This window comes from Mirounga leonina, unplaced genomic scaffold, assembly GCF_011800145.1.
Source record: "Mirounga leonina isolate KUSES-001 unplaced genomic scaffold, KU_Mleo_1.0 Mir_205, whole genome shotgun sequence".
In the NCBI taxonomy this organism is placed as follows: Eukaryota; Metazoa; Chordata; class Mammalia; order Carnivora; family Phocidae; genus Mirounga; species Mirounga leonina.
In genome coordinates, this window is record NW_023270515.1 from 2,698,227 (window position 1) to 2,719,664 (window position 21,438).

Sequence of the window (21,438 nt, forward strand, 5' to 3'; positions counted from 1 at the left end):
GGGGGAGGGTCAGAGGGAGAAGCAGACTCCCCGCCGAGCAGGGAGCCCGATGCGGGACTCGATCCCGGGACTCCAGGATCATGACCTGAGCCCAAGGCAGTCGCTTAACCAACTGAGCCACCCAGGCGCCCCTTGTGTGCGTATTTGTATGTATAGGTTTGTGTGGACATCTGTGCGTATGTGTGTATTGTATATATGTGTGTAAATATTTGTGTGTGTAGGTATCTGCATGTGTTTGTGGTTGTGTGTATATTTGTGTAGATAATTTGCATGTGTAAATACGGTCTTGTACATATTTCTGTGTGTAGACATCTGGGTATATGTAGATGTGTGTGTGTGTGTGTGAGTGGTTGTGTGTTTTTCTGTGACCGGTGGACTCGTCTGCGTACGTGTGTTTGTATCTGTATGGGTTCCTTCCAGGGGAATCCATCGGAGGATTCTCCTAACAGCTGTGGTGCGTTCTTACGACATTTACTTTCTGGAAATTCGAGTCAGCTGGACGTTGTGTAGTTACACCTGATTGCAGAGAGCACAGCATCCTTTGCTGGTCATTGAGGCCCCGAGTCCTACAGTGGCGGTGGGCTAGCGCAGGGAGAGGGGCATTCGGTGTGAGCGTGAGGCTGCCCTGGGCAGCGGCCTGGTTCCTGGACGTTCGGTAGTGGTCAAGGTGTGGTTCATCGAAACCACTTCTGTGGGAGCAGGGTTGCTGGTGCGAGGAATCTGTGGCTCGCCTAGGAAGGAGCACAGAGCACTGAGACCTGGGACCGGGCTCCGAGCCTCTGTCACAGGGCGGGGATGCGAGACCGGAGCGGAGCCCGGACGGCTGTCTCTGCGTGGCCTGGGCCTCGGGGAGCCGGGGGCTGGGCTCCGGACACAGCCGCCAGGGCCTCGTGGTGGCGTTCAGCTCCCGGGGGGTCCGTGGGGCCAGAGCCCTGTCTTCCAGATGCGTGTGTTACTTTCACGTCTGTGTTCGTGACCCTAAAATTGAAACTCAAACAGATGAAACGAATAAGCTGGCACATGGTTTGCTTTCTCCCGTTAAACTCCCTGCTCACTTGCCTCACCCACAGTCTCTGTTCCGGGGAACAAACCCCAACTCTTGCTAGGGGCAAAGAACGACTGGGAAGCTTCTGGAAATTGCAGGCAACTTTAACAAGGCAGCCTAGCTTGCCCTGTGTGGGAGGAGTGCCCGTCTGTCTTCTCCCGGGAGCGCGTCTTGGTCTCCCTTTTGGTGGCACAAGAGGTGTGGTCTCCGAAGAGCCTGCAGCTTAGTGTGTAACTCAGTGTATTGATAACCGTTTCATCATTGACATTTCGGGTGACCTTCCCGGCCAGGGACATGTGCAGTGGGGACAGGGCTGTTTCTGTTTGTATGCAGGGGGGCGGGGGGCTACCCTCTGCCCCTCCCCGTTCTGATGGGTGGTACATCCACGTCCTCTGCCCCCCCACGGCCGCCCATCCCCAAGCTGCTCACTCTGGACTGCTTCGTCATGGAGCAGAGCTTCGAGTTGGTCCTGACCTTGATTTTACTCGTGTAGCACGGGAGGTCCAGGAGGGGAGGATACTTGTCCAGGTTCCAGCTTCTAGGTTAGCAGTTCTCAGACCATCAGCCCCGGCACTCCGTCCGTATAGCCGGTACTCTGTAATGCCCTGAATGAAATGCAAAGGTAACATCGCTTGCCTGCGTACCTAAGTCTAGACGCCCTACTGTGGTACTTGGGAGTATGAAGAGGTCAGGCGGAGAGAGGGAGTCAGGACCTCGATATGTGCATGCTCTGGTCGTCCGCAGTGGGGGGCCATGAGCGTCCCGGGGGGCTTGCAGCACCCAGTGCAGACTGATAGAAGGGGGTCGAAGTAGACTCAGACCCCCACAGCAGCTTGGGTTGGTGATGTGATTTTCCAAATAGGTGAAGAATCTTGGTAAAGTTTCCCCCCAAAAGTATCACCTTCCCCTAATTTAGTTGCATTTCTGGAAAATGCAATGTGTATTCAAAGTATGTAAAAAAAAAAAGTTACTTTGGTGGCAAAGCAATCCTAGCCCTCTGTCTTTCCCACTGTAGGGCAGTGGTCCCCATATGTACCCAGCGTCCCCACACCTGCCATGGGGCTCAGAACACGCATACTTGAGGCTTGGCTGTATCTTTAGTGGTTTTTCCACGTAGTTCTTTCTTTTTTTTTTTTTTTTTTTAAAGATTTTTTATTTATTTGTTTGACAGAGAGAGAGATAGCCAGAGAGGGAACACAGGCAGGGGAAGTGGGAGAGGGAGAAGCAGGCCTCCCGCTGAGCAGGGAGCCCGATGCGGGGCTCGATCCCAGGACCCCGGGATCATGACCTGAGCCGAAGGCAGACGCTTAACGACTGAGCCACCCAGGCGCCCCAGTTCTGTCTTTCATCACGGATCTGCAGACGCATGAGACAGAGCAAAGCCAAAGTTCAAGAGATGTGCATGGTCACGTCAGCTTCAAGTGTGCGGATTTAACCCTATGGATGAGTATTTCCTTCCTGGTGGGTGAACTGCATTTCTTTGGCAAACGCCCACAGCCAGGGGTCGATAAAGACCAACAGCACTTTGCAGCAGTCACGCTTTTGCCACGTAGTTACTGAAACATTCGAGGGTGAGTCATAGTCTACGTTACAAATACCACGTACGATGCCAGTGAATATGTGTACGATACTTGGACCGTAGGCTCCCAGTGTCGTAATTACTTCCTACTTTGTTCATGGTTTGGTTGAACAGTGGTTCTGTCTCAGGCTTCAGTAGGACAGGTCTTTCTTTTTTTTTCTTTTTAAGATTTATTTATCTCTTAGAGGGCAAGCAGTGGGGAGGGGCAGAGGGAGAGAGAATCTCAAGCAGACTCCCCGCTGACTGAGCATGGAGCCCGATGCGGGGCTCGATGTCAGGACCCTGAGATCATATCCTGAGCCAGAATCAAGAGTCGGATGCCCAACTGACTGAGTCACCCAGGCGCCCCAGGACACGTCTTTCTAACTTAACCTGCTCACCTTGCTGGTCAGGCTTGTGGTCAGGTGGCAGATGTTCCTGTTTTTCATACTTAAACACTGAGCCTGGTTTAATGTGAAAACTCGTGGGAACGACTGTAGCCTTCCCTCCTGCTAACTCCGTGAGAGAGCGGAGGGCACCCTACCAGCTTTCTGAGCACTCAGAGTTCTCCTGGGCTCCCCATGTGTGAGCAAATAGAGAAGTAACAGAACCTACCAGTGGGCAGGGGAAGCCCCGGGCTCTGTCAACGTCAGCCCACTTCTTTGTTCGCAGGTGTTGCTGAAATGTACTTAGGACCCATAAGACGTCACCGACATTTTGGGCCTCTGGCTTTCCTTTTAAGAGAACTATTCTTCTACAGGGCTGTCAGGTTTTTTCTTAGCCAAATCAGATGGGAAGCATCACATTTCTGAGTTTGGGGCAAGTTCTGTCCCATCAGCCGCATCCCTACAAACACTGGGTGCTTTGCAGGTTAAGTACCTGCTCCAATTTACGTTAACTTTTTCGCTCCCTTCCTCTGTTTTTTTTATCCCGTGCTTCTCACGGGCTTCTATTTGACACAGATTGATTGATTGATTTTAAAAAGATTTTTTTTTTAAGATTTTATTTATTTGAGAGAGAGAGAGAATGAGAGACAGCACGAGAGGGAAGAGGATCAGAGGGAGAAGGAGACACCCCGCTGAGCAGAGAGCCCGATGTGGGACTCGATCCCGGGACTCCAGGATCATGACCTGAGCTGAAGGCAGTCGCCCAACCAACTGAGCCACCCAGGCGCCCGATTTTAAGAAGATTTTAGTTATTTGAGAGAGAGAGCACTAGTAGGAGGGAGGGGGAGAGGAAGAGGGAGAAACAGACTCCCTGCTGAGCAGTGAGCCTAATGTGGGGCTCAGTCCCGGGACCCTGGGATCATGACCTGAGCCGAAGGCAGACGCTTAACCATCTGAGCCACCCAGGCGCCCCAAGCACAGATTTAATGTTGTGAAGATAGGAACATTTTCTGTGTGAAGTATGTGTTACTGATTTGCGTATTGCTTTCAGCTGACTTTCTATTGGCCTAAGGTGTATGCTTTCCACCACCGTATTTAATGGAAGCCAAGAGAACGTTCTCACTTCCCTTCTCAATTTCCAACAAAGGGTTCTTTTCTGAGATGTAGCTCCCTGCCCTATGATGTTTCTGTGTTTGCTTGTCCCTCTGATCTCCCTTAGTTAGAATAAGGTTTCTGGTTGGATTTGTCAGCCTCTGATTCAAGTCCCCCAGTCTTTGGATATTCAGGTTTAATGCTTCCTGAAACATTTCCCAGTAATTGGAGATTTGGCTTTGGGTTCTTTGACAAGAGCTCTTTGATTATGGGATGAGCCGTCAGGCTACCATTAATGACTTGTGTAGCTTCTTCCCATCAGAGGCCCTCTTCCCATGGTGGTGAATGCTCCAGTGAATTTCTACATGGCAAAAGAAGATTGTGTATTTCCTTAGATGTACTTCCTTTTTAGCCAATAAAATAGCCTCTAGCCAGTAGGCTTGATTAAAGGTCCGATATATTCATTCCCCTGACCCTCTACTAAACTATTCGGGGGAAATGAAAATGTCTCCTCCTCCCATACTCCCATCTGGGGTAAAGGCCCACAGAGTAGTTGTGATAAAGGGAGCAGTTTATTTTCCTCAACTGATGCTTGTAAGTAGTGTTCGGATGTCAGGGAGTTACCGGCTGACCTCCTTAAGGATGCTGAGCTGGACCCCTGAGAAAGGCCTCATCTCTCCTTGTGATGATGACCGATACCTGTGCCTGATGATTTAGATTGTTTTTCAAGCCTGCCCATTGTCTGCTTGTCCCAGAGGGGACCGTTGGAGCCCATGAGCGTTGGCCATTGTTGAGCGTGTTGATGAACCTCCAGGGTGGGCGGGCTGGGCGGGCCGCCCCTGGGCCATCGGTGGCCCCATCCACGCTGGTCTGATCACTTCCAGACCCTGAGCAGAGAAGGGGGACGGTATCTGGTCAACTTGGGCCAGTCTGACAACCCCAAAGGTAGGTTACAACCCCCCCCAAAATGCAGAAGAGCCCCTGGCTGCATTCGGGTGACTTCAGAGAACCAGAGCAGAACTCAGGACTCAACTCTTTTCAGTTATGCCCTTCCACCTTCTCTTTTTATGTCCTCCGAAAACAATAGCGGGTTTCTTTTAAAATAATAAAATGTTCTTTGGCTCTTTTCTCCCCTGTTCATTGATTTCACCTTTCACTCCTGTGTTTCCTTAACACTCTTATCAGAGGCGGAATGCCTCCTGAACTTGGTTCAAAGTGATTTTATTGCTGTGAGTGGACTTTTCCCTGGCTACCTGCATCCCTGATTGATTGCTGTTTCTGAGCACCCAGAATGGATGCCGCAGGACGAGCCAGTCTGGGGTTCTCTCTCAGTATAGTTAATTAATGTGCAGAGCAGTTGAGAGCCAAAGCATCTTAGTGCCAACAAGTAGGATGTTAGAGCATGAAGATGGAGGAACCCTTTTTTTTTTTTTTTTTAAGTGCTGGAAACTACGTCGATACCCCTCAGAGTTACTTACAATTCATCACTGGGGTTTTTGCCCTTTGAGGCTTAGTTCAAGGAGTTCAGAGTATGTTTTTACTTTCTTCTCGCATTTTCTAGAACTGTGCTTTCTACAAGGGTAGCCGCTAGCCATATGTGGCTATTTAAATTATATAATATTAGATGAAATAAGCTTACTTCTTCAGCCCCGCTGTACAATTGTGTTTTAGCGGTCAGTGAACCTGCAGCTCCCGTATTGACCAGCATAGATACGTACTCTTTCCGTCATGGCAGCCTGTTCTGTTGGACAGTGCTGGGACTCGGGAGAACTCTGCCTTTAGAAACCGAGAAGACCCCACCGCCACTCCTGACCACCTTAACCAAGTCCTACAACAGACTTGCCCCTTTCCGTGGGGATGGCTGGACTTCCAAATGAGACTGTTGTGGGTATTCATTTAGGGTAACTCTATAGGAGCATTTTCAGGGAAAAAAACATCTTTTTAAAGATTTATTTAGGGCGCCTGGGTGGCTCAGTTGGTTGAGCGACTGCTTTCGGCTCAGGTCATGATCCTGGAGTCCCTGGATCGAGTCCCGCATCGGGCTCCCTGCTCTGCGGGAAGCCTGCTTCTCCCTCTGACCCTCCCCCCTCTCATGTGCTCGCTCTCTCTCTCATTCTCTCTGTCTCAAATAAATAAATAAAATCTTTAAAAAAAAAATTATTTAAATTTTTTGAGCGAGTGCGCACGCATATGCGAGCGGGGGGAGGGGCAGACAGGGAGAGAGAATCCCAAGCAGACTCCCCGCTGAGCACAGAGCCCCACTCAGGGCTCCATCCCACGACCCTGCGATCTCGACCTGAGCAAAAAGCAAGAGTTGGGACACTCCACTGACTGAGCCACCCGGGCGCCCCAGGAAAAAAACATTCTTGCGCTTTCTAGTAGTAGTTCATAGATTGAATAAAGACAGTAAGTGTTTGGATAATTATAATAGTAGCAGCTGGTTTGTTTTTGTTTTGTTTTGTTTTTTGTTTTTTTGTTTAGCACACCTGCTGTGTCCCAGGGTTTTGTTCTAAACGCTTTCCAGGGCTCACGGTCTTGGTCTTCAGAATTAACCCCATGAGAGGTGGTACTACATGGTCTCCCTTTTTCAGTTGAGGCCTTAGAGGACAGAGAGGTTAAATAACCTGGCCTGGTGTCACACAGCTGAGTGGTTGAACCCGGGCCGTGTAATATCAACAGCCTCTCATCCCTGCAGGTGGCACCGAAATATCCAGAATGCTACCCCCCGTGAGGGGACGAACGAGCTGGTCAGGGTAGTGTAGGAAACACGCTATATATACAACCAAGAGGCTGCTTTAGGCTCTTAGACATTAGCAGGTTCTAATGAGCGTTCTATAGACTGGGCAGTGTAAAAATAAAAAACTTCTCCAAACAAAGTGATGGTTCTTCAGGCTGTGTTGGGGAGAGACCTAATCTTTGAGATCAGGACTTGGCAGACGAGGGCCCACAGGCTACATCCAACCTGCTCTTTCTGTTAATAAAACGTTATTAGACTACAACAGTGCCCATTTGTTAAGTATCCTCTGTAGCTGCTTTCTCATTATACTGCAGAGCTGGGGAGGTGTAACGGAGATCATGGGACCCGCAAAAGGTAGAACTTGGTTTTCTTAGCCCTGGACAGCAAAAGCGTGCTGAGCCTGGACTGGGTCCTATTCTCTTCGCATTTCAAAATAGCCTTTTCTGTTAGCGGCAGTGTATTTGTGCCCTTGAGACTGACCCCAAATGGTCCAAATTCAGTGTTTTCATTGCTGTTCACCACAAATGTGTACAGCCCCTGTTTTGCAGCAGGTACATCTGACTTGGTGCTGGTGGTAAATGTGGGATTAGAGCAACCCTCCAGGCGCCCTGTTTCAGTGACCGACTGCCCTGCCTGTGTGACCTCTGATGGGCGGGCTCCCAGCGCTCCGTGTGCCCGGACGCGTCCCCTCTCACTCTCACTCTCTGTGTCTGCCCTTGCCAGGAGACACGTGCACGCGAGGTGGTCCCCTAATGTGCTGTGCCTTTAAGATCGTGGCAGAGCGAGCTAAGATGGTAAAAACTAAAATTAAGTAGACTCCATATTTCCCATTACGAAGTTCACATAAATCAGGTATCTCCAAAATGTGTCTGTCAGGCGTTTTAAGAATCATTTATTTCTTTTTTCTTTTTTAATTTCTTTTTTCTTTTTTAATTTACTTTTAAAAAGTGTTATTTATTTGACAGACAAGAGAGCACAAGCGGGGGAGGGGCAGAGGGAGAAGCAGGCTCCCTGCTGAGCAGGGAGCCCCATGCGGGACTCGATCCCAGGACCTTGGGATCATGACCTGAGCCAAAGGCAGACGCTTCACCAACTGAGCCACCCAGGCACCCCAAGAATCGCTTCTTTTTCCTGATTATAAAAGCTATGTATGCAGAAACTCTAGATGGGCCTAACCACAAGGAGAATCTCCCTCCCAAACCCCACCACCCAGAGGGAGCCACTGAATGTTTTCTTCCCCCCTATTTCTGTGTCATTGAAAATGGGTTTGTAAATAGCATCCTTTGGTGCTACATAATATTCCATCATCGAGATGCACTACAGTTTTACTCAGTGGTTCCCTTTTTCCTGGGCATTTAGGTTGTTTCCAACTGTTTGCTGTTTTCAGTAAAACATAATGACCGTCTTTGTCCCTGAATCTCCATCTGCATCATAGGTGTTTCCTTAGGATCAGATGCTCAGAAGTGCAGTTTACTGAATTAAAGACTGTTAACGTATTTAAAGCTTAAGAGATGTGCCCCCAAAGAAGAGGTCATACCATCTCTGACTTAACTTCCTTCTGGACCCCAGGCAAGACTGCACTAGTTCAGACAATCCTACGACAAAGACTTGGTGTTCAGAGGCTTAATGTGAAAATAGTGAATGAAAACCTCAGGCAAATGGGAGCACTTGACAGTGATTTGCTTGGTGAATTGATACCTCTCTCAGGAATTTGACAGTTTTCCTAGGGTGAGTGTGGTTTGAATGCTCAGATATTTGCCTAGAGACATTCTCTGGGTCCCTTCCTCTAATTCAGAGTTTTCAAAACTCAGATGGGTGTAAGAATTACCTTACAGGTTTGGACACCCCAGGGCCTTGACACCTGCTGTCCTTCGTCCAGAACATCCTTCCCACGGGGTCGTTGTCTTTACGTGGGTACCACACAGATGTGGCTGCACTGGAGAGGCCTGGGTGACTGCCAAGTCACTGCCCCAACCCCCACGCCCACTTTATTCCCTGAGGAGTCCTTCCACTCTTTATCACTGCCTAGATTGGAATTTTATATATTTGTTGGTTTACTGCCTGTCTCTGAAAGCCCTAGGGCAGGATTCTTATCTGCCCTGCCCATGGTCTGACCTCCTTCACGTTACTCTGATTGAGTAGCTCTTACCCATAGGACCATGTGCACACAGGACTGCAGATGGTGTCACAGGGATTCGCGGCACTGGCTGTACCCCCATATTTTGGTATGAGTGTGGCATTGGAGAGAGCCTGGAGAAGGAGCCTGTGACATCAGGAGCAAATGTGGGCGCTGAGGATGAAGGCGTGGTGGTGGTCTTTATTTGTCACATGGGTTGTGCGTGTGACTCTGGGCCCCAGGCCCCTCGCTGTGTCACAGAGCAGCGCAGGGTCCCTGCAAAGCCACAGGGCCAGGCTGGTGCCCAGATCAGGCAGGTACATGCTTCAGTTGTGTAGACGTTAAACTCGGGGCTGCGTGTCGACCCCAGAGCCTCCCTCACACGTGGCACGGAAACACCACCCCAGTGTGAGTGTGGATGTTTGTGGGCTAGGTCCCTCTGTCGACAGGAATGAATGCCGTTCATGATGCGTGCGTTCGCGTCCCTGTGCTTGCCGCCGTCCCGGGCCACCTGGTCCGAACGTGGACGCGCAGGTGCAGAGCGGGCCTTGGCTTTTCCTTCTCCAGGTCCAGTACTTACCACTCCAAGGGCTTTGACGTCACGGTCAAGTACACGCAAGGCAGCTGGACGGGCTTCGTCGGGGAGGACGTTGTCACCATCCCGAAGGGCTTCAATAGCTCGTTTCTTGTCAACATCGCCACGATCTTTGAGTCAGAGAATTTCTTTCTGCCTGGGATCAAGTGGAATGGGATCCTGGGACTCGCATATGCTGCTCTGGCCAAGGTAAGGCCAGTCTGGGGATCAAAGGTGGGACGAGTCAGACGGGCGGTGGGGGGGGGTCCCGGCTGCGGGACACGGTTGGTTGGTGAGAGTTGCTTGGTGGAGACAGACCGTGGTCGCACAGTTAATTACGTTTTTAGGCATCTTAAAAATTTAAAGTGAATGATGCAGTTCTTTGAACCTTCCTGCCAAGATATACCCATGGCATTACTTTTTTTTTCATTTGTCTTTGTTTTTGCTTATTTTACTTCTGTAGTTTAAAAACGTTAACAGAATCTGAGTCACTTTAATTTTGGCATCGAAGTGTTTTTCTGAGGGGAGGATTAAAAGAAAACACCCTTATTAGATTCATACATTCTCATGGAGATGTGGAGCCTGTGGCTGGCCTGGAACCTCGGCTGGGGAGGCCCCCCACCAGGGGAGAGAGCATCGTGCTGCCTTCCCATGGCTGCGGATACCCCACAAGGAGCCACCTGGAGCCTGGGTAGGGCCTGAAATGCATGTCCCAGGGACTGCCAGCCATCGGCCCAGGAGGGGAACGCGTGCAGCCCGTCCTCCCATCAGCATCAGAACTCGCACAAAATGGGAAAGACAGACTCTGCAAACATTTGTACTCAGACCAGCCCAAAGGAAGTGACGTTGGTGTGCCCGAGGGGGGATGCAGGTGGGGGAATTTCCACCAGGAAGGGAGCCGGAGATAAGCGGGTTAGATACCAGGGCATGGCCTGGAGCAGAGCAGAAGGCGGTCACCCCTCCTGGCCTGTAATGGGCACCGCACCTTGCCCTCTCATTGTTCGGTGCTTGAATTGGAGCCAGAGAAGCATGGAACAAACAGAGGCAGGTTGGAGGACCCGCAGAGCCCCCCCGTGGTCCATGAGGATCCAGGAGGGAAGGCCTGTTTTCTCTCCCCGCAGGGATGTGCGTCCCAGCCCCAGTTCACTAGTAAATGCTGCAGGGGGGTGAGGCGGGGAGGGGGTGGCAGGCAGGGGAGTTCTTGACCCTGTGATTTTCAAGGAGAGGGGGGCCCGTGAGGCAGGCGGGCTGAGGACATCCCACGACTTGGTTCCTTAGGTTCTGGTGAGCTTCGCAGGAGGCCAAGTTCTCCCGTTTTAGGGATATGCCGACTGAGGTCAGAGAGGTTTACCCTCCTCGCCCGGAGCCTGGGGGGCTGTGGAGCCCCTTTCTTCTCAGTACCATAGGGTGAGCTTAATAGGAACTGTGTAGACTCTTAATAACATACATTCCTCAGTACAATTTCATGGACAGTGTGACCGAGGACAAAACATTGCATTGTTACCTGACTTGGACGTGAAAGGTACAAACATGACTGGTTTTATGCTGATTATCAGGAAGATGGCAGAGTAAAGCTAAATTGCCCGCAGTGGATGATACTGATAATAAGCTTCCTCGCAAATAATGACTTTGGGGTCCCTAGGGGTGGCCAGACTCGCCACACGACCTTTTTGTGTGTGGAATTCCAAGATGAAGATGATCGGCTTCCTGTCCCGGGTTTGAGGAGATGGTCACAGGATTGGGAGGACGTGGCACGTGGTTGGGAACAGGGCTAGCAGGGTGGTGTGGCTTGGTGGGCCAGAGCTGTGGCTGAAATAGGTTGACCGAGTGCTCAGTGGTGGCCACGGCGCGTGGCGGCCCCCGGTCAGTCCCGGGGATTCCTGCTGAGGATGTGCGTCAGACCCTGCCCTCCGGGGTCTCCCACGCCACCGATGCCTGGGTCCAACTGCACACATACGAGTCGGGCTCTCTTGGGTTGACCCTGGCACCTGTATGTTTTTAAACCTCAAGAGGGATCCTGAGGAATAGCTCGGCAGAATCATAATAGATCCCTTACTGTGCGCCAGGCACTGTTCCAAGGCCTTTGTGTGTACTGGCCCATTTAAGTCCCAGGAGCAGCTCTGGGAGGCTACTGTTTCCCCATCTCACAGATAAAGAAACAAAGAAACAAGTCACGCAGTGAGCAAGTGGCGGAGCCAGAATTCAGTCCCAGGTGGTGTGGACTCTGCTGCCTCCCAAGCAGGTGGCCGGGAGAACGGCGGCCTCGGTCAGCGGCACATCCGGCCACTCCGGGAAGGGGGGGCCTTGTCCCGTCATCCACCCAGACGCCACGCGTGCTGCCCATGTCACCGACGAAGCTGGTGCCGAATCCTGCCAGAGATTCCACGGAAGCCGGAGGAGGAAGCCAGACGCAACCGAGTTAAATAAGTGGGAAGATTTCTACCTGCTAATGGGCTGTGGTCTTACTCCCTCCCGAGTTACAGTTTTCGTTCCTACAGGCAGTAAATAATAGTCCCGACGTTGACCGCTGGTGGTCAGAACGTGCCCGCAGCGTCTGTACCACTCCAAGTATGTTTCCATCGGGAACCAGCAGCTCAGAGAGATCCAGATATCCCGGGCGTCAAAGCCAAAATTTACACGCAGGTGTCTGACTGGCCCTCGGGACCGGCAGCCCTGGAGGCCCACCCCCAGCTCGGAGCTGCTCGCACAACCACCCCTCTTCCCTTTGAGCCCTGGAGACATGGGGGCGCCCCGAGTGAGTGCTGGCTCCGTGGAAGGAAGGCACGGGCCACTGAGGTCCACTGAACGGTGGCGGCTGGGAATCCGGGGCTTTTCACCCTCAGGGGTGTGGGACTGTTCTTTCCTGCTGTTTTTCTGCTCGCTGGAGGTCAGCGGGGTCTGGGGTCTGAGAGGTCTCGTGCTCAGCACCTGTCATTGGTGTGTGGCAGACGACCGTGGCTGGGAGAGGTGAAGCATGTTTTCTGAAGCCATGAAGGCCGCTCCCAGAGACGCTTCTCTCCTCGCTCTGGCTGAGATGAGAGTCCACCGCCCACGTCGGTGACCCACTTCCACGTCTCGTGCCTGCATCACAGGGCATCGTGGTGATAAGTGGGACGACGTCCTAACTCCCCAGCAATACCGTCTTAGGTTTGCATCTCAGCCTTGCGCAGGGTCCATGCAGATCTTCTCTGTCTCGTTCCAGTTGTAGAAGTACTATCTGATTTTTCCAACAGAGTCGTGCACAGAGGGAATGCACTGCGTAGTAGGAAGGTCTGTTGGTTTCTGAATTACTGCCCTTGATCAGAAGCTTGTTTGTTGGTTCACCGTGAAAAGAATTAAATACAAAGAAAACCATTTTGTACCTCATGCCCAGTGTCTGCTTGGGGTCAGTCCTCATCTCAGCTGCTGTCCTTGTATCTCCTGCAGCCGTCAAGTTCCCTGGAGACGTTCTTCGATTCCCTGGTGGCCCAGGCGAAGATACCTGATGTCTTCTCCATGCAGATGTGTGGGGCGGGGCTGCCTGTAGCTGGATCTGGTACCAACGGAGGTAGTCTTGTGGGTATCTTTTAGTCTTAAAGGGGGAAAAAAAAATCACAAATCGGGTAGCCTTTCTGTTTTATGAACGCCCTGATGGAAATATTAGACGCAGAAGCATACATAAATACTGTGGAATTTTGATAACCCTTGTTATAGAACCTTTAAAAAAAACTGGGTAAAATTAGGTATTATTTTTATCTTTCCTAATTATCCTGCCAGCCAAAAGATGATTCTCAATGCTTCCCCAAATTCCATTAAAGCTTTTTAAAATGTTTCCCTTGAAGGGTAACTTTTTGGCAGGTGAGGGAGGGGCGAGTGAGGAACCGTAGGGGGTGTGGCAGGTGGGCCTTACCCAGGGTTGGCCGCCAGTTGAGGGAAATGCTGACGGTTTCCTAAATTTGGTGTAGAGACAGGGACACCTGTATATCCTTTCTTTGCACACACACCGCACACACACACACACACACTCACAGCAGAAAGTTTTCTAGTGAAACAGAAACAGATCAAGGCCACCAGCCCTGTGGATGTGCTGAGGCTGAGTGTCCCCTCGATGGACCCTGCACCCAGATGTCTCAAGCAGGAGGTGACAGGGACAGTGCACGAGAAGGGCCCCTCAGGGCAGGTGCTGACAACCCCCTAGTTATCCAGCTATGAGAAGCAGACACTCAGTTGCTTTCATTTGCTTACACTACACCCGACCTTAATACCTTATTTATCCCCCTTTTCAGGACAGAGGACAGCCTAGGATTTGTGGGGCAATGTTTTATAGTTTTGCAACATGAAATTTTGATGAGGGAAGCTCCTTTGTTTTGCTTTCCATGCAAATGTGTGAGATTGCAAGTCTTCCTCTTGTCTTCCAAGGAACTGAATTCTTGTCCGTCAGCGTGGCTCACTATTTTACTTCATTTGTTTGGGGGCGGATCTCAGTATGGTACGGCTAGAATTGTAGGTACTTCCTTTATAGAAGGGAAACCACCAGAGCATCTTGATCAGACGAGGATATAAGATTGTTTGCCGTTTGGATACATGGCCCCCAAACGTTCCCTGTTTAATTTTCAAGCATGTATGTTTTGTACCATCATCGTAATGTGCAGGTACTGATTCCAGTGAGGACTCACCTTCTGATTGCATGCTTCTCTGTGTAACCTGTTGATATGCCTCCATATTTTTTCTCTTACACCCGTAAATATTTTTCTTCTCAGGTCCTGGGTGGAATTGAGCCGAGTTTGTACAAGGGAGACATCTGGTATACCCCTATTAAGGAGGAGTGGTATTATCAGATAGAAATTCTCAAGTTGGAAATTGGAGGCCAGAGCCTGAATCTGGACTGCAGAGAGGTATTCACATTGTGATCTCTTTGTGTCTAGGTGCCTGCGTCACTACTGTAGTTGGGACCCAAATAGGAGATTAGAAGGTATAGGGATGCCTGGGTAGTGCAGACAGTTAAGCGTCTGACTCTTGGTTTTGGCTCAGATCGTGATCTCAGGGTCCTGGGATGGAGCCCCGTGTTGGCTCTGAGCTCAGGGGGAGTCTGCCTGGATTCTCTCCTTTCTCTGCCTGCACGCCCCCCCCCGCCCCCGCCACAGTGTGCACGGTCTCTAAAATAAATAAATAAATCTTAAAAGAAAAAATTAGAAGGTACATTACAAGATAAATCAAAGATTCATTACATTAAAAGTTACAGGGGCTTTTTGTATGAAAATAAACTCCTCCTTCCAGAAAACTTGCTTCCTTCCGGTCACTTGGCTTCATAGGGAAAAATTAGCATAAAATGGTGTGTGTGAAGAGCACTGTCCAGCCCCTTTCACTGTTCCCCTGGGCCTGATGTTTCCTGGACTCTGTTTAAGAGGATGGAATAAGCAGGCTTTCATCAGTGCAAGGGCGAAAACGACTAGAAATAAGCAAAAGGAAACTCAAAATAAACCATCAGCTTTATCTTCCATTCATGCCCCCCGCCACTCACCTCTCCCTCCAGGACAAGTGATGCTCTGAAGAGCAGTGTGTCCCGACTGTCCTGACAGGAGGCAGACATGCAGAGCTAGGGCACTGAGTCATACAGGAGCCCCGGTCACACCCTGTCTGCATTGGGCTTACTTGTGGCCATAATGACGTTATGATGAGGACAGCTTGCGGGGGTCCGTCTCCCACAACGTCTGCAGGATGGTTTATAAAAACCGCCAGCATTTCATTCTATTCCTACCTGCCCTCACCTCCTTTCTCACGAACCATCCCCGTCCACCACGGTGCCCATGTGCACAGATGCCTCTGAAACCCATCGGAGCTCAAGAGAGCGGTGTCCCCTCTCACTATGAGAGTGTCCAGTCCTGAGGCCACAGAGCTGGGTTTATTGTCAGAGGCACTTAGTTGCCACTAAAGAATCCAGTGGTAGAATCAAAAGAGAAGGCCTATAATACAACACAAATTCTCGTGTGTGCACACGTGTAAGATCCTCTTCCTGAATGCATCCTAAATTTCCATCCTAAAGTTCCACCCTAAATGCAAGATGGGGTGTCTGTTAAAAAAACTCCATCCTAATTCTCTGTGTCTATTCCTGGGATAATCGTTGATTCTATAGGATTTGTATAAATGGTAATTAATGTGTCATTTCAATCTGGAAAGACAAGGGGGTCTTCCCCCTTTGTTCTTGGGGGCTCCTCGACAGGGACGTCTGGGCACCTCCAAATGGGGAAATGTCTGCATGGGAGAGCTGTTGATTTTGGTCACGTCACTTCCCTTTCCTGGTCTCCGTCTCCTTATCTGGGAAGTGAGAATGTTGGGCTGGTGTCCCAGTTCCAAGACTGGGCAGTGAGTGGAGCTACTGGCGAGATAGGGCTGCCTGAAGTTGTGGATGGCGGACCCACAGTGACAGCGGGCTGGAATCACATTGCATGCCACTCATGCCCTCTCCCTACCAACTCTCCTCTGTTCCAGTATAACGCAGACAAGGCCATCGTGGACAGTGGCACCACCCTTCTGCGCCTGCCCCAGAAGGTGTTCAATGCAGTGGTTGAGGCCGTGGCCCGCACGTCTCTGGTGAGTGCTCAGGGTGCTGATAAATCCCGGAGAGCACCAGGTCACGGCCACGTGCTGGGGAGCACTCCTGTGTATTCAAGCAGTCTTCATCTGGGGATTTTGAGGGGTTGGATTTTTTTTTTTAAACTATTACTAAGTCTGGGCGCCTGGGTGGCTCAGTTGGTTAAGCGACTGCCTTCGGCTCAGGTCATGGTCCCGGGGTCCTGGGATCAAGTCCCGCATCGGGCTCCCTGCTCTGCGGGGAGCCTGCTTCTCCCTCTCCCACTCCCCCTGCTTGTGTTCCCTCTCTCGCTGTGCCTCTCTCTGTCAAATAAATAAATAAAATCTTTAAAAAATAAATAAATAAATAAATAAATAAATAAATAAACTATTATTAAGTCTTATAACTTATCACAGCCTTACTCTTAACTAGCAAAGAATTTCTTCACGTTAACCTCAGGGAACTTGGATCTGGAGGTGCCATGCTGTTTACTATTTCAAATAATAGTGTAGTGGATGTAGTACTTTTTTTTTTTTTTTAAGATTTTTTATTTATTTATTTGAGATAGAGCATGAGAAGGGGGAGGGTCAGAGGGAATAGCAGACTCCCCGCTGAGCAGGGAGCCCGATGCGGGACTCGATCCCGGGACTCCAGGATCATGACCTGAGCCGGAGGCAGTCGCTTAACCAACTGAGCCACCCAGGCGCTCAGTACTTTTTTTTTTAATCTAAGAAAAAAAGCCTCTTGGTCACATTCTATGTTAAAGGAAATAGTGACCAATGAATATGTTCGTAGCCTTTAAAACAAGAGACACGAGCCCCAAATCATACTTTTTGGCCTTCATCCAGGCTGTGGTGGGATTCTAATTCTTCTGTAAATGTGATTCTCAGAAGACAAAGGTCAATCAGCCAGTATAATAATTACTAAAATCCTGCTCAAGAACAACATGCATTTTGTGAGAAGTGGCTGACAGCATTCCAGTATGGCCCTAACTTTCCAGTTGGTTCTGGGCACCAGGGTAGACCAAAGGCATTGATTGGGAAGAGCACAGCCTCAGGGGTGAGATGGACCCGAATGGGGGCTGGTTTCTGCCGCTCACTAGCTGGGTGCCCGGGGCGGGATTCGGGCCCTCGGAGTCTCCACGTTCTCATCGTGGGGCTGTCGGGAGGGCTGGCGTACGATGCACCCCGCACAGCGGTGCTCTAGAAGGAGAAGCATCTAACGTCCCACCGCGGTTGCTGGTGCTCTTTGTTCGAACGGGAGAAACGTTTCTCTCTGCTTCTTGGGTGTTTTCATAAGCCTTCCTCTGTACAGGGCCATCCTTGCAAGGTCACCAGAAACCAGCATCTCCTGTCCAAAGTCTTTATGCTGGTACTAACGCAGGCCTGACTGTCCCACGACTCCGCTGGCCGAATTCAGAGAATGATGGGGCGATGCATAGCGGTGCTTTGTTACAGGTTCTAGCAGGAGCAGGGGAAGGAGGAAGGGGCGTTTGGTTGTCCTGAGCCAGACTTCAGAGGTCTGAAACTGCTGTGGGAAGAGCAGCAAGTGAACTAAGAGAACGGACAGGAGCAGTGAAAAGGAAGTAGCTCAGAGGCCCCTTTTTGAGCTTGAAAGGACTTCAGGGCAGCAGTGGTCCAAAAGCCAGAGGAAAGCTCCTGTCTTGTCTCATATCTGCTGAATCAGAAAAAATGGCAAGGAAAGTTTTTAGTGCCCTAAATTCAGAATGCTGGCTGAAAATCAGACCATGCTTAAAATATGGAGCCATATGCTGATTTTCTTCAGTAGTGAAAATGTCCTCAGCAGACCTGACACGAGCATCTTCAGACGGAGTATTCTGGGCTGCAAGTGTGTGAGGACCATCCCGCAGAAATGCTCAAGGGCGTGCGGGTGAGCCTGGCTCGCCCTTGGCCAGCCCCGCCTCTGCGGAGCCCGTGGGGTGTCACAGCCCGTGGTCGGTGGTGACTGACTTTATAAGAAAACCACGAGGTAGGAGGAGTGGGATTACAGAATTTGTTTGCCTTATCTAAAATTAATCCTCTGATTTCAGAGCCTGTGTCAGGAAGGGGAGGACCCGGGAAGGTTCTCCGTCTTGGGCAAGAAAAGCCCAGCCAGGGCGGACAGGGTCCCTGTGTCCGCGTGCCTGGTCCAAAGATGGGCATGTTCTTTCTCACCTATCGAGTAGCATTTCTTTCTGGTTAAGGGAATAACCTGGCTTTGGGGAATTAAATGCAGTGCATATGTTGGGCTCTGTCTCCTGGCCTGGTTTGTTCAGACGGGATTTTAGGAATGCATGGTTTATAGGTCTGTATTTTGAAACGGAGTTCTGTATATGGCAGAGACCCGGGCTCCCTCTCCTCATAGCTGCAGCGCCCTTGTGCTCGGCCCAGCGCTCCCCCATCTGTAAAATCCAGACGCAGGATGACACCTGCTTTAGGATGACTTCTGACTCTGAACTCCGTGATCTGAGGGTCAAAACCGTCCTCCAAGGACACGTGGCTTAGCCTCCGGGGAGGCCCTTGGACTCAGAGACGCCTCTTTCGAGGCAGATGGTCCCCCATCCGATTCAGAGCTGTGCCCCTTAGGTGAGTTTCCGGGCCTGATCCCTCATCTGCAAATTGGGGCTGCCCATGGGCACTGATGTTGGGCTCCCTGTCCTGGGCGCAGGCCCACCCAACCTCACCTTAGCCCATCCTTATGTCCAGCAAATGCCTGCACCACTCTATTGACTCATCTGCCCGCTGATACATAGTACAAATCGACTTAACTTTTACAAAAGGTAAAAATATATTAACGCCAACATTAGACATGTTACAGATCACTGACGGTTTCATAATGGATGGTCCATGTAATGGGTGAAAACCCCAGGGCGTTTTCTCCCCACTGTCTGGTCCTGGAGGGAGGGACGGATGGACGGAGCGACGAGGGCACGCAAGCTCGCACCTGCCGTGTATGGTCCCACAGCACACAGCACTCAGCGTTCATCCAGTGATGCTCCGATTCCTCAGTTGCCCTGCTTGGTCTCCGCACCATCCCCGCTTACCTGTCTTACCTTCCCTCCACTTCCATAGCACCCTCCTTCCTGGACTTCCTGGCCCTACGCCCTCTTCGTGGGTGTGTCCTTTGCCCACCCATCCAGGGTGGATCCTGGGCCCCTCCCTTCTCCCTGTATCCTCTCTAAAGGGATTCCCTCGGTGCCACATCAACACTTCCCACCCACCCTTAGTTACTCTCGAGTGGGCCTGACTAGACAGGAGTTTAGACTCAAGAACCAGTGGCCTATGTGAATCCCATTTGGACTCCTAAATCACACCCGGCTTGCCACAAAGCTCAGATCTCTGACACATGATCTCTGATGAAGACGCCAAGGCCACCAGGATACCCTCTGTCCCCCATCTCCTGCTCCTTCCCGTCGGTCGCACTGGCCTCCACGGCTGCCATCTGTTTTCTCCAGTGAGGCAGCTTCCGTGCTCGGCCCGCCCTCCTTCAAATTCATCTCCTAGGGCTCCCTGGCCCTTAGCTCAGCTCAGCTTCCTGGGGATGCTCCCTTGACAGTCACTTCTTACTCCACGTCAGTGCTCTCCTAGCTCCGCCCCATCATATACACTCCTAGCTCTGTCCCATCCCTTGCTCTCCTGGCCCCGCCCCATCCCCTGCTTTCCTGGCCCCGCCCCATCCCCCTGCTCTCCTGGCTCCGCCCCACCCCCTTGCTCTCCTGGCCCCGCCCCGTCCCCCTGCCCTCTTGGCTCCGCCCCACCCCCTTGCTCTCCTGGCCCCGCCCCGTCCCCTGCCCTCCTGGCTCTCTTGGCCCCGCCCCATCCCTTGCACTCCTAGCTCCTCCCCATCCCATCCTTCCCTAGCTCCGCCTACCCATACACTCCTACCTCCATCGCATACACTATTAGCAGGTGCAGGACAGGTCGGGTCTGCTCAGGAACCTTCCCTTGCTCTGGTGAGATAGTGGGAGTTATTTGTAGTTAATTGGAGAATTTAGCGACTAGTGCGCATGTGCAGGTGGCATCGCTCATTGTCAGGTTCAGCAGACCCCTGCTGGGAGGCTCAGGTGGGCACTCTGTGTTCTTGACTGTTCATTTTTCCCACAGCTATTTCCCGAGTCTCTCCTGTGGGCTAGGTGTTAGAACTGTAAGGCGAGCAGACAATACATCTCTGTTCTTTGAGGACTCAGATTGTAGTGCAGGAAAGAGAATGTAAGCAGTTGCACCCATAAATGTCACATTACAGCTGCTACGAGGGGAAGAGCAAGGCGAGAGCTCTGTGGCAGGTAATCAGCACGGTGGGGAGGGCTTCCTGGAAGGTGGTATCTGAGCTGATGTCTGGAGGAGGAGAAAGATATTCCAGAAGAGCAGAGAGCCCGCGCAGGGCTCTGCACCAGGAGGACGAGTGCTGTGCTCGGAATTCAGAGGAGAGGTGATGCCCAAAAGGGTCTGGAGGGCCACATATCGGATGTATTCTCTCTTCTAAAGGGCCATTGCCCGCTACTGAGGCCTTGGGCACATTGCTTCGGCTCTGTGTGCTCTGGTTTCCTCATCTGTAATGTGGGGCGCGGGGGTGCCGCTCCTGGGCCGCTGGGGCTTTTCGAGGACTAAAGTCATCAGTGCTGCAGAGGGTTTACAGCGGTGCCTGGCGCCGGTCGGTACTCTGCGTGCCTGCCTGTGCCTAATCTTGATAGCTGTGGATTTGTCATCACCGGTCCCTTCCAGAGGACGGCTGTCTCCACCGCGCCGTCCAAAGGAAACATTGTTTACTGCCGCAGGCATCTGGCGAGGTGATGAGGGGAGCTGGGAGCCATTTCCTGTTGATGTGCCAGACTAGTCCTGGCTTCTCATGTGATCTCCTTTTGTCCAGATTCCAGAATTCTCTGATGGTTTCTGGACTGGGTCCCAGCTGGCTTGCTGGACGAATTCTGAGACACCTTGGTCTTACTTCCCTAAAATCTCCATCTACCTGAGAGACGAGAACTCCAGCCAGTCGTTCCGTGTAACCATCCTGCCTCAGGTATGAACTGGCACCTGTGCTTTTCTCCGGGAACACGCACCACGCCGAAGTGAGGCGCTTCGTGCCTCATGCGCCTAGGTAGGTAGCATAGTGGTGCTGTGGGACGGCCGAGAAACCGGGCGGCCGTCATCAACGAGCCTGCACCCCTGCTTGGGCGTGCACCCCTGCTCGGGAGTCTGGGCAGGCCCGCTGCTCTGAGCACGCTGCGCGCACGGGGCCCAGGCAGCCCAGACCCTGGGCTGGGGAAGTGGACCTACCTCCCAGCAGGAGAGGCCGGCTGCGTGGTCCCATCCCAAGGGCCTGGCAATGGGGAAGGCCGGGAATGGAGGACATTTGTGCAGCATCCATCAGAGCACCAAAATAT

The 21,438-nt window shown here is 51.5% G+C and overlaps 1 protein-coding gene and 1 non-coding gene across 2 annotated transcripts in view; one reads left to right on the plus strand and one right to left on the minus strand.

The window, feature by feature from the left end:
• The window catches only part of BACE2 (beta-secretase 2), a gene marked incomplete at its 5' end in the record, with an annotated part of 91,522 nt that overhangs the window by 37,682 nt on the left and 32,402 nt on the right, over positions 1-21,438 (plus strand). The window contains 5 exons of the mRNA XM_035028850.1: positions 9,502-9,718; positions 12,935-13,063; positions 14,248-14,382; positions 15,977-16,078; positions 20,925-21,074. Of these exons, the coding sequence (XP_034884741.1) occupies positions 9,502-9,718; positions 12,935-13,063; positions 14,248-14,382; positions 15,977-16,078; positions 20,925-21,074 (733 nt within the window). The remainder of the gene's footprint in view (positions 1-9,501; positions 9,719-12,934; positions 13,064-14,247; positions 14,383-15,976; positions 16,079-20,924; positions 21,075-21,438) is intronic.
• Positions 12,640-12,741, minus strand: LOC118026159. Its single transcript, XR_004683483.1, has one exon. It is a non-coding gene; the product is annotated as a U6 spliceosomal RNA (small nuclear RNA).